Raw genomic sequence first — 12,050 nt, 5'->3', positions numbered from 1 at the left:
CCTGGCCACTGGGCAGTCCTAACCCAGGACATCCCAATGGCTGCCTGGTCTTCTGGGAGGGTTCCTTCCCCACCAAGAAGACCTTCACAGAGAAAGGAAAGCAATCCATCAGGCCCACATGCGTGTACTGCCATGGGCTCTGCCCACCACGCGCTCTGCTGTGTCCCTCTGAGAACCCGAAGCAGCTGCCACTGTTTACTGTTTGTACTCTCCAAGGAACCAAGCCCAGCGCCTTGCTCAGGTCAGAAGGGCCTGTCCTCAGGTGGCAGTCACCCAGCAGAGCTAACCAAACCCGGCGCCATCATGGTCACATGGAACCCTGCACTCAGCACACAGATGGTCAATAAAGACAGGTGGCTCATTGACCAGGTGATCTGCCCTGTCCCATTTAATCCCTTCAATGGCAGCTCACTCTTACCCCATTTCACTGTTGAGAACACCTAGCCACAGAGAGGGTAAGTGAGGTGCTGCCAACAAGAGCCCAGGGCAGGAGTGCGTCCTCCGGGGCCCTACAGCTTTCAAAAGGGGCTTGAGAGCATTAACCAGCTTCTCAAGGGAAAGTCCCTGGGGATGGAGCACAGAGTCCCTCCAGCCTTGTTGCTGATCCCTGCTAGATAAGCCTGGGTGGGTGTCAAGATACCTGCGTGTGTCTGGAATTTTTTTCATCTATTAAAGAGAGCACTGAGGAGCTGCCAATAGCTGCACGAGTCTCCGAGTCCTGGGAATGCCAGCAGGATTATGCTCACAGAGAGACCTCCACAGGGAGGGCACCCCGCTCCAGACAGCTTTGGCTCTCTACCCTGAGCTTTGCCAGGCGGTACCCACGAAGCCAGTGTTGGAACAACTTCCCCGTCTTCCATCTAGGCACTGTCTAGGGAAGGCTGAAATGGGTGGCATTGATGACGAGAGGGACAAAGAGCAGAGAGAATGCGGGCATGCTGTGCTTCCCTGTCACCAGGCTGGTGATCACTGTGGCAGAAAACAACACAGACCCTCCTCTCTGCCCGGGCCCCCACCCATGCCCTCTCCTTGGAAGCCACATGGGCGTGCTCCAGGACTTCCCGCGGAGGGGAGGCAGAGTGGGTCAGGCTGAAGTGAGAGCATGCTGGGAAGTTTCAGGAGCATCCAGTGCCTGGGACTCTAAGAAAAGGCATCTCAGCCAAGGACAGCATCACAGAAAGTGCTCTCAGCTGAGCAGGTAAGGTCCCATGGGTGCTGCTGGGTGTGCAGCCTGCAAGGTGGATGAGCGGGCTTCACTGGCTGGTACTGGCTCAGAAACCAGGGGTGGCCTGGCTCCCAGCCGAGGCCACAGATCCAGCTCTAAGTGTCTGACAACGCAGATGACAGAAAGCAGAGGATGGTGAGAAGGGTCAAGAACAGTGACTGACTGGCAGGGCCACAGGGATGACCAGATTTAAAGAGCATGGCCAGTGTCCTCCCCACGCAGGGTGAAGGGTGTTTGTGGGGCGGACAGATCCGTTCCGCAGTGTTCCAGGCACTGTTTACATTCCCTCACCTACTTCTCCTTGCACTGTACGAAGCGGAAATCACAGACCAGGATGCCCACCCAGAGGAGCCAAGGCATTCGCTGTCCATCACAGCTCTGTCCCCTCCCTGGCCACCACCTCTCCACCTACTGCCTGGTTGTCCCTCAGAGGTGGCCTGTGGGCAGCTTTCCTAGAGGTCACCCACCTTAGGTGTGCCCACAGTGCCCATCCAGCCTGGCCGCCCCAGGGCTCACCTGTGTCCCTCCTGAGCCTTCCTCCACTTCCCACCTACTGCTCTAGGACCTCTGGGGAGTTTTAGGAAGGACCTGCCATGCTGATCTGGTCACGCATCTCATCAGCACTTCAGAAAGAAGCAGATCTCAAGAAATCCTCACCTGAAGGGAAAATGTGCACACACCTGCCCATGGGCATGTCTGCACGTCCACACACATGCATGTGTGTGAGCTGTGTACATGCACCTGGGGAAGCCTTTGGGCAGGGCCCTTCTTTCCTTTGGGACGAAGGAGGCTGTTATTTCCCTGTGTGTCCACAGGCACCATTCATGGAAGTCAGAGGACCTGGTCCATCTGCCCTTGACCAACTGTCCACAACGATGAAGTAAGGGGCAGACCACCTGTCCTTAATGATGCCTCCCACTCCCAGTTAGCTGAGAGTGAGGTGACTTGCTGACCACACTCTACTGACTAAGCTAGCTGAGGGCAGTCTGAGAACCCAGAGGTCCACACCCTGCTGGGCATCGCCTCCTGGCTCCTCTGTTGGGTTTCCTTGAACAGAAAGGTGGCAGCTGCCCTGGCACCCTGAGATGTCCAGCCGAAATCTGGGAGCAATTTCCTCATAATGTGTTTTCCTCAGGGACTTTAGGGGGAGCTCACGAGAGCGCCCCCACCCCAGCCAGCTCGCCATTGTCCCTGTCTTCCAATCAGAAGCAGAGGTCCTGGGTCTGTGGGGCCTGGACGCTGGAGGGGGCTTAGAAGGGGAGAGGCTACGAACAAAGGGGGTCCTTGGCGAACCCCTCTCTTACGTGACTCCTGTGGATAAGGAACCGTGGACATCTGGAGGAGTCCTTCCCACCGAGGGATTGGCAGACGCACCGCAGAGCTAACCGCGGGCCGCCCCGACCCCCAGCGAGGGCCCAGGAGACACAGCCGCCCGGAGTCCCCTCGGCTGTCAGAGCTGCCCACCTGCGGGGCCGCGGACCCCACCCACCCCGCCGGCCCGGCCCGCACCTGCTCGGCGCGACCGGAGGCGGCGGGAGAGCTGGACACTGCCGAGCTCCGCGCCCGCGGCCGGCAGGTCACCGCCGCTCGAGCGCCCCTCGGGCCGTTCCGCCGGAAACCGCGGGCTCCACGCACCGCCTGGGAACGCCAGGGCTCTGCCCGATCCGATTTTTCAGAAGGGACCAGAGCCACGAAATGCAAAAATGCCCCCTCGAGAGTGGCCCCCTCCCGGGAGCCAGCGCGCGGGGACACCTGCGCCCGCCGCCCCCGCGGAGCGGCTCACCGAGGCCGCAGCGGCTGCGCGGGGCCGGGGGGCGCGGCGGGGGCCTACCTTCTGGATGCGTCCATCGATGTCCAGGTAGATGGCCTTGGGCCGGTAGCTGGAGGAGCCGGACCCCATCCTGCGCCCGCCGCCGCACTTGGACTTTTTACTGTACTTTCCCGACGCGGCCGCCGCGCGGGGAGGGCGGGGGAGGGGCGGGGGCGGGCCGGGGGCGAGCAGCCAACCCGAGCGCCCGCCGCCCAGCCGCCGCCGCCGGCTCCGCCCCCGGCCCGCCCCGGCCCGCCCCTCCCCCTCCGTCTCCCTCTCCCCCACCCTCTCCCCCTCCCTCTCTCCCTCTCCCGCTGCCCCTTCTCTCTCTCCCTCTCCTCCGTCACCCCGTCCCCTCCCTTCCTCTCCACTGCCGGCTCCAGCGCAGGCTGCTCCCTCACTCTCCCTCCCCACCTTCTCCCTCCCTCCTGCCTGCCTTTCTTCCTCTCCTGGCTCCTCCCCCTCCCCACGCCCCCCTTCCCCACCTTCTCTCCTGCCCCTCCATCTCACCTTATCTCTCCGTCCTCCTCCTGCTCTGCCCCCTCCCTTTCTCCAGGTCCCTCTCAACCCTGCTGTCCCTCCCTCTCCCCTCTCTCCCCGCTTCTGCTGCTCACCCCAGTCTCCTCTCCTCCCCCTGCCCTCTCCCGGTCTCACCCCCTCTCCTCTCTCCAGTCTCATCCCCTTTCTCCTCTCCCCCCTCATCCTCTTCACCTCCCTCCCAACATTAAGGCACCCCCTCTTCCTTTTGATCCCAGCCACCTTGGAGACGGGCCAAGTTGACATCCCTGTCTACCTGTCCTCTGTGCAAATGTCACTCCTTGCCTCCCAGAGGTCATTCAGTCCTCAGTAATCACTGAGCAGGGCCCTGAGCGGTGGCTGGGTTTTTACCCAAACCCAGCCCACTTAGAAAATTCTCCCAGGCTCCCCCCTCTGGCAAGCTTGCCACCCTCACTTAATTTGAATAGGAAGTGGGAAAAGTTCCTTTTCATTCATCTGCATCCTTTCCCAAGTTGTGGGCACTTGGGGGAGGGCCAGCCTCTTCCCTGCTGCACCTGGAGCTGAAATGCAATTTTGTTTCTGTCCTTTAAGCAGCCGGAGGATTGCCCGTGGGTAGCCTGCTGGGTCCAGGCTGTGCTGGTCCCCCACTCTGTGTTAATTGTGCGGGGAGTGTGGGAAAAACAGGAGGGAAGAAAGAGGGATTGGGGGCAGCTCCTTGGCCTGCAGATCACAATTCTCTAGGGTTTTCCCAGCGAGAATGGGCTGGGGGAGTGGCTAGCGGGCTGCGGTGGCTCCCAGGGCATGTTGCTTTTGGAAGGAGTGGCGCAGAGAATGCGCTTATTGTTTCTTCTAAGTGGATTCCCAGCATCGGCTTCCATCTGTTGACTGTCTGGGCTGTATGCTTGCTGAGAGCACCCGGTGCATGCCAGGCCCTCCTTGCCCTCAGGCCTGTGGGGAGCCAGGCCAGCAGTGCCCTTCCTTGGCCATCCTGGTCTCCACCTGGTGGACAGTCACCAGCTTTACAGACTCTTCCAGGTTCCAGGGCCATCTGGAGAACTGGCCAGGGGGAGGAGAGAACATCAGCAGGAGCTCAGGGACTCTTCCTCCCCTTAGGTGAAGGACTGGTCACCTCAGTCCTGGACAGTCTAGCTCTCTGATCACTTCATGTGCCCCTCCCTGCTCTCCTGGGGACTGGGGCTCTCAGAGAAGGGTGATGTTTTGGGCCCTTACTGTTCTGCAGCTCCTGCCCACACCTCCTGAGGGTTTGATCCCAGAGGTTAGCTTCACGAGTGCTTTGGGGGAGCCTAGAGGACAGCCCAGAGGCCCTTGGGAGGGGGGGTTGACCCTGCTGGGTGGTTACATTTGTATTCCTATCTCACATTGCGATCTTGTGTCTCCAAAAATCAAGGTTGGCACCTTGGCTGGCTCGACTCTTGTCGGGGTTCTGAGTCTTAGGGGCTGCCTGGGGTGCCTGGGGTGGTGCCCCCCACTCAACATCTCCTAGTTCTCCACACTGTCTGTTACCAGGACAAGTCCTCTGTTCCTTGTAGAGCAGAGGTGAGTGTCCAGACCTGATGTGATTCCATGGGTGGCTGGCCAGCGGCTCTGTGCCTGGGCGTGTTGGGGCACCATGGCAGAGTTTATCACCCCACAGAGGAGCAGCCCACTGCCCCCGATTCCCTGTGAAGCCGAGGTGTGCCACTTACCAAGAACTCCATCGCTGTGGGTTGTGATGTTCTGAGCACTGGGGATACGGAAGCTAGCACATAAGCTGAAACCCCAGGGCTGCAGGGGTGGGATTTTAGGGGAGCAGAGAGATGAGGTGACATCGATATGTCAGTACAAGATGTGGTGTGTAGGTGATTGTAGCACAAGAAGAGTCGTGGGGAAGTGCTATAAAATGTTCCCTGTGGGGAGCTGGAAACGAGGGGAAGGGCCAGGCATAAGGTCACGTGTGGAAGGAAGGACCTGGTGAACCTCAGGAATGAGGAGCCCACAGGGACCCAAGGGAGCAATACCCTGCTAGTGCCCTTGCTCGAGAGCCATCAGGGCTGGGGTACGGGGGCTGGGTGTGTGAGAGGTGGCAGGGAGGCAGACCCAGGGGCCACACAAGTGATCTCAGTCTGCTCTGTGTCTGATGCGTGCCATGCCGGAGGTGTACACCCCAACCATGCTTCCCCAGGACCACCTGGCTGCTGTGGAGAGTGCTCTGGACTGGGCAAGGACCTGGTTTGCACCATGGTGGGGTGTCAGGGTTCTTCAGAGCAATAGCAGAGTAGAAGACATATATATTGTATGGTAGGGTTATGGTCTGATAAGTGTATCGTAAATTATCCTAAGTCAGAAATGCGCTGACTCCACCTAACCTACCACACACCATAGCTCAGTGACACAGCAGACCGTGGAGTGCCAGCCGTTTCCCTCATGGTCCTGGGGCTGTGGTCAGCACAGCCGGCCTCTTTGAGAAAGAATCCTACTGTGTGTGTTTCCAAGATTGGGAAGATGCAAGTTTGAAACCCTGCAGGCATTTTCTATGGAAAGCGTATGGCTTTGGCACCCTGGTGAGGGTGGAGAGTCCTGGAGTTGAACTGTTGAAGTCCGGGACTATGGTATCTGCATCATGAGGCTTTGGCCCAGGGGATTCTGGGACCGAGAAGGTGTAAGGTGTGCCATCTTCCAGCTGGAGGCCCAGGACCTCTGGTTGTGTCGTCTAGTCCAGGTCTGAAGCCCTGAGGACCACGGAAGCCGAGGGTGTGAGCCCCAGCCCATAGGCAGGATACCAGGGTCCCCGCACATGCAGGCAGGGTGCGGGGGCAGTTCCTCTCCTACCTTTTTGTTCTCTGGAGGCCCTCAGTGGATCTGATGAGGTCCACTCACACAGGGGAGGACCATCTGCCCTCCTCAGCCCACCATTCACGTCAATCTCACCTAGAAACTCCCTCACTCCTAGAATAATGTGGTGCTGGCTCTTTGGGCATCTTGTAGCCGGGTCAAGTTGACCCACAGAATGCACCATGGCAGGTGGTGGAAATGGTGGCATTTGAGCCAGGTTGGGGTTGCTCAGGTCTTCATCCCCACTGGATTGCTGTCGGACATTGCTTCTGTCCCTCTGCGAGACCACCGTTTAGCCTTCCTTCTGGGTGGCCTCTGTGGATGAATGTCCAGAAGCTGGCCTCCCTCGTGCCCCCCACATCAGCCTAGGGGCTCCTGTGTCCCAACCTGTGTTTCATGCCTGGGAATGCAACCATATGAGTCAAGGTAAAAATGAATGACACCTCCTGCCATGGCCAGGTGACAGGAGTCTGGGGTGGGTGCATCCATGGTGCTGCTCATCTGCCTCCTTAGCTGGGGCCTTGGGCCTTGGGGAACTTGGTGTCTGAACTTAAGTGCCATAAGGGGTGTTAGAGGGATGGACGCTTCCAACAGGGGCCTCAGCACCAGCTCCTGCCTGCCTGTCACAGGGAACAACAGTGTTGGGGGCAGGGGCAGCCTCCATCCCCACCCTCTGCCTGGATTGCTGTTTCTTCCGGTACCTTCCAGCATGCACACAGACTCATTCCTTTATGCAGAGCTCACTTCGTAATTGCCAAAGTGATCAATCAAAGAGGAATTTCACGTTGAGTCATCAGAGCACAGGAGAAGATGGAGGAGCTGAGCTGAAGAGAAGGGTTGAAACGCGCCTGAGGTGCTGGCTGCTGCTTCCTGGACCCCACACAGCCCACTGTCCTCCAGTGGGAGGGAAGAAGGGCGGCCTACAGCTCCAGTGGGCGATGGGGCAGGCAGAGGGTGGTATCCAGGCAGTGTGGACGGGCCCAGCTGGCCAGGACTCCTGGAGTCTGCTCTCAGCAGCTGGCCTGGTCTGGGTGGGCTTCAGCCAAGTGTTGGAGGGCTGCTGCTGACCCAGGACCCAGAGGGCAACTCTCTGCCTGTTCTCCTGAAGGCTAACCAGTATTTTTCATGACTACTCCGAGAAGAATCCAACTGCTTCCCACACGGCCCTTCTGTACCAGGGGTTGGAGAGGAGACAGAAGCCAAATTTTCAAATGAGCTGTGTTGAGCACATACTGTGTGGAGCCTGGGGAGAGGGGACTGGAGCCCCAGGACACGGGCGGGCGCACTGCAGAACAGGATTAAAAGGAGCAGATGAAAACGGCCATGGGAGGCACATTACCTGCTGAAAGGGGAGGTTCAGCTCTTGGAGGAGTCGGCTGGTTCTGCAGCCGGGAGAGGACCTGGAATGCCACAGGTAGCACCAACAATCAGAGAAGGTGTGCTCTTTGCCCATCTGCCCCAAACAGCCGTGTGCAGGGGGAGGCAGGCTTAGTCATGTTTGATCTACACTCTCAACCTGTTTCTCTTTATGACTTCGGTAATTACAGAATTATTACCCGTTGTAAATGTTTCAAACAATGTCGAAGAAAAGGCAAAGTCCCATCTGGGTAGAGATGGACTCGCCTCTGCCTCTGTGGCTGGCTGTGGTCCCTGACACCTGGACCTTCTCCGCAGCCCTCCCCCCACATGCTGGACAACTGCATTCCCTGTACATTGCTACCACTAACGGCAAACACCGCATACGTATCCTGCGGGGGGGTTGTGTCATGATTCTTTAGCACTGGCCTTGGAAGTGAGCTTTGTGGGTTAAAGTGCACTTTTTATACTTTTGTGTGCTGGGCAAAAGCACATTTAAATTTTCTATTTGCTAATTACCCTCCAAAATTGCTAAACCAATTTATTGATTTCCCACGGCCGTCAACACTTCCACAAAATAATATACTCTTAATCCTGCTTACCTTTTCCACCTGCATGAGGGCAAAAACCTTGATTTGATTTTGGTTCTCTGTTTATAGGTGAGACGTGTCTCACGTTTGTGGGCCGTTTGTGTTTCTCCAGTTGATTCATATGCGCTGCACTTTATTCTTCTTCAAACTTGGTTTATTATTGATTTTTATTGGTTCCTGATGTAGAAAGGGCTACTATATATTCTACAAATGTTTTCTCCAAGTTGGCGGCTTCTCCCCTGACCTTATTCATGATGCATCACGAGGTGGCCTTGCGTGTTTAAGTAATTGAGACTGATCCACTTTTCCTGTAGTGTTCTGATCTCTCATCAGCTCAGATAGGAGACACATTTATAATAGAAAACTAGAAAAAAGAAATGACCTAAATTTTAAAAAACTGCATCTGGCTAATGAAACAGGCACGTTTTTGGAGGGGTGTAAAGGACGGCAACCCTGCCCAGCACGTGGAGGCCCTGGGGAGCTTGCACGGCCATGAGAGATGGGCGCGCTGGCCTGTTCCTGCCTGGCCCACTTCTTGGGGACATGACACTGGTGACGTACCTGGACAGAGCAGGCCCTGCCCTGTGGGGTCTGCACACCAGAGGACGCCTTGCACAACTGGAAGAGAGCAGGACAGCTTCAGGACGGGAAGGGGAAGACGAGAGGGTTGTGTTTAGAGAGGAAGGGGTTTCCTTCTTTCTTTTTTATTTTTTTCTCTAATCTTCAAAGATTTTGTCTAGAGCTATGAGATTATTTTTGCCATAAAATGAAGAACAGGTGAAGTGTTAGGTGATACAAAATAGCCCGGATGGAGCTGTTTCAAAGTGATTCCCTCCCTCCTTCCCTCCCTTCCTTTCTTCCTTTCTTCCTCCCTCCCTCCCTCTGTTGTTCCTCCCTCCCTCCCTCCCTTTCTTTCTCCCTCCCTTCCTCCCTCCCTTCCTTCCTCCCTCCCTCCCTTCCTCCCTCCCTTCCTTCCTCCCTCCCTCCCTTTCTTGCTTCCTCCCTCCCTTCCTCCCTCCCTTCCCCCATTCCTCCCTCCCTTCCTCCCTTTCTTCCTCTCTTCCTCCCTCCCTCTCCCCTTCCTCCCTTCCCCCATTCCTCCCTCCCTCCCTCCCTCCCTTTCTTCCTCTCTTCCTCCCTCCCTCCCTTCCTTCCTACCTCCCTCCTTTTCTTCCTTCCTCCCTCCCTCCCTACTTACCTCCCTCCCTTTCTTCCTTTCTTCCTCCTTCCCTCTGTTCCTCCCTCCCTCCCTCCCTCCCTCCCTACTTACCTCCCTCCCTTTCTTCCTTTCTTCCTCCTTCCCTCTGTTCCTCCCTCCCTCCCTCCCTCCCTTCCTCCCTCCCTCCCTTCTTACCTCCCTCCCTTTCTTCCTTTCTTCCTCCTTCCCTCTGTTCCTCCCTCCCTCCCTCCCTCCCTCCCTCCCTCCCTTCCTCCCTCCCTCCCTTCTTACCTCCCTCCCTTTCTTCCTCTCTTCCTCCCTCCCTCTCTCCCTCCCTCCCTTCCTTCCCTCCCTCCCCCTTCCTTCCTTCCCCCTTCCTCCCTCCCTTCTTCCCTCCCTTCCCCCATTCCTCCCTCCCTCCCTCCCTTTCTCCCTCCCTCCCTCCCTTCCTTCCTTCCTCCCTCCCTCCCCCTCCCACCCTCCCTCCCTTTCTTCCTTTCTTCCGCCTTCCCTCTGTTCCTCCCTCCCTTCCTCCCTCCCTCCCCCTCCCACCCTCCCTCCCTTTCTTCCTTTCTTCCTCCTTCCCTCTGTTCCTCCCTCCCTTCCTCCCTCCCTTCCTTCTTTTCTTCCTTTTTGGTTCAGGGGCACTTAACCATAGAGTCACATCCCCAGCCCTTTTTTTATGTTTTACTTTGAGGCAGGGTCTTACTAAGTTGCTTAGGGTCTCCCTAAGTTGCTTAAGGCCCCGTGAAGTTGTCGAGGCTGGCTTTGAACTCGTGATCCTCGGCCCCAGGCTGAAAACCATTCTGCTTTCTTATAAGTGATCAGAAGAAAGAGGATCTGCACCCACAAAGTGTGGTAGGCCCAGGGCTCGGGTGACGCCCTCTTCACTTGGCTCTGGTGGTGTGGGTGAGGCTGTGCTGTGGGTGGCCCTCAGCTGGACACACTCTGCTAGTGGACAGGTCAGGTCCTTCTTTCCTATCTCCTTCAGTTATTTCAGGGCCTCCCTGTGGGTGTTTGGTTCCCTCATCTGTCCCTCCTGACTTCCCCAGGGTACTGCCTCTGGGGTCCCAACCCTGTCATGTCCCTGCTTGGCCCTTGAGGGACTTGTCTCCACCAGGGCCTGGTCTTCCCACCACTCCTAGGGTGGCTGTTAGGATTGGGGTCTGTGTGAGGAAGGCTGGTCCCAGTGCAGTGTCCAGAGGTGGGCTTGGGGAGGGGCCTGGATCCTGAGGGCTCAGACCCGTGATGGCTGAATGCACACTGAGAGGGGGTGGGAGCCGCAGGCAGGTGGGGTTGGAGGAAGCAGGCCCCCGGGCAAGCCCCCTGGAAGGGGGCTTCTTGTCCTGGCACCATAAGCCAACATAAGTCTTTCCCCCTCTGAGTTGTTTTTCTCTGACATTTGTCCCAGTCATGAAAAGCTGACCGAGGCTCCCTCCCCAGGTGGCTCTCCCGACCTCTATCTGGTCCTCGCCTCGGCCCCCACTTTGAGGTCCCTGACTTTGCACATCATTTCCTTCTAGGGATTGTCCTCCTCTCTCTTCCCTTTGGTCACCTTCTTCTCTAAGATTCATTGACGTGTCCCCTACACAGTCAGGCCTCCCCCAAATCCCTGCATCCCTGGAGTGGGGGGCAAGTAGTTCCTCCCCAAGTCCCCAGGCCCCTGGCATGCCTCTGTGACCCTCACGGAGTGGCCCTGGACGTTGGTATTTCTCTCCAAGACTCAGATTCTTCACTTAACTGAAGCGGGTGACGGCGCTGGCCCAGAGCTTTCTGAGTGGTGGGGAAATGGAGCCGCATGAGGGTCCCCCAGCCCAGGGCAAGTGGGTGAGGGGAGTGGAGCCACAGGAGTGCCACTGTGCCCAGCAGGAAGAGCAGCCTGCCCCACCCCACAGCCAGCCTTGTGTGTCCCCTGAGGTAGGAACTCATCCAGGGCAGGGACGGAGGGGGTCCAGGGGCCTCGGCCAGGAGCCCCACACAGGCGGGTGGGAGGCCAGACGGTGTTGGGTCCTGAATGGCTCCATGTGGTCTAGGAGCCGCTGTCTGTGCAGAGGTCATCCCTCTGGTGAAGTCTTTGACCTTGACTTTGGTAGCACAGAAACAGTGTTCCCTGCGGCTGTGAACCCTCGCGCCGGTGGCTAGAAGGACTTTTCTGGGGGCTAGGTGCTCCTCAAGCTGATGTGGGGGACCTCTTTCTCCAGGGTGTCCTCTGGTTCCCTGTGACCACCAGAGCTGGACCCAGACGCACTGTGGCCAAGATGCACACCTGAGGGCATGGCCTCTGGGCTCTGTGGCCACTGTGCCACCTGGTTGTCACTGAGCTGGGAAATGGCTAGCTGGAAAGTCAACCTTGTCAAGGGCTGTGGCAGCAGCATGGTCTGGGCCAGTCTGCCCTCAAGGCCTGGGTACTCAGCTGCCCCTCACTCAGCTCTACATAAAACAAACCCTCTGCCATCTTTCCACGGAGAGCTGACCTGTCTCCTCCTCCTCTGGTCCTCGGGCTCCTGTGCCCATTCAGGCCATGGATGTCGAACATCAAGTCCTGACTCCTGTCAGTCCCAGGCCAGGCCTCGTCCTCCA

General features: G+C 57.7%; 1 protein-coding gene across 1 annotated transcript in view; it reads right to left on the bottom strand.

The window, feature by feature from the left end:
* The window catches only part of Pde9a (phosphodiesterase 9A), an 84,318-nt gene extending 81,193 nt beyond the window's left edge, over positions 1-3,125 (bottom strand). The window contains exon 1 of the mRNA XM_026410069.2: positions 3,057-3,125. Coding sequence (XP_026265854.2) covers positions 3,057-3,125 — 69 coding nt within the window. The remainder of the gene's footprint in view (positions 1-3,056) is intronic.
* Between the last annotated feature and the right edge of the window lie 8,925 nt (positions 3,126-12,050).

The sequence above is a fragment of the Urocitellus parryii genome, chromosome 2 (assembly GCF_045843805.1).
Source record: "Urocitellus parryii isolate mUroPar1 chromosome 2, mUroPar1.hap1, whole genome shotgun sequence".
NCBI classification, from domain to species: domain Eukaryota; kingdom Metazoa; phylum Chordata; class Mammalia; order Rodentia; family Sciuridae; genus Urocitellus; species Urocitellus parryii.
This window is presented reverse-complemented; position numbering and strand designations above follow the sequence as displayed.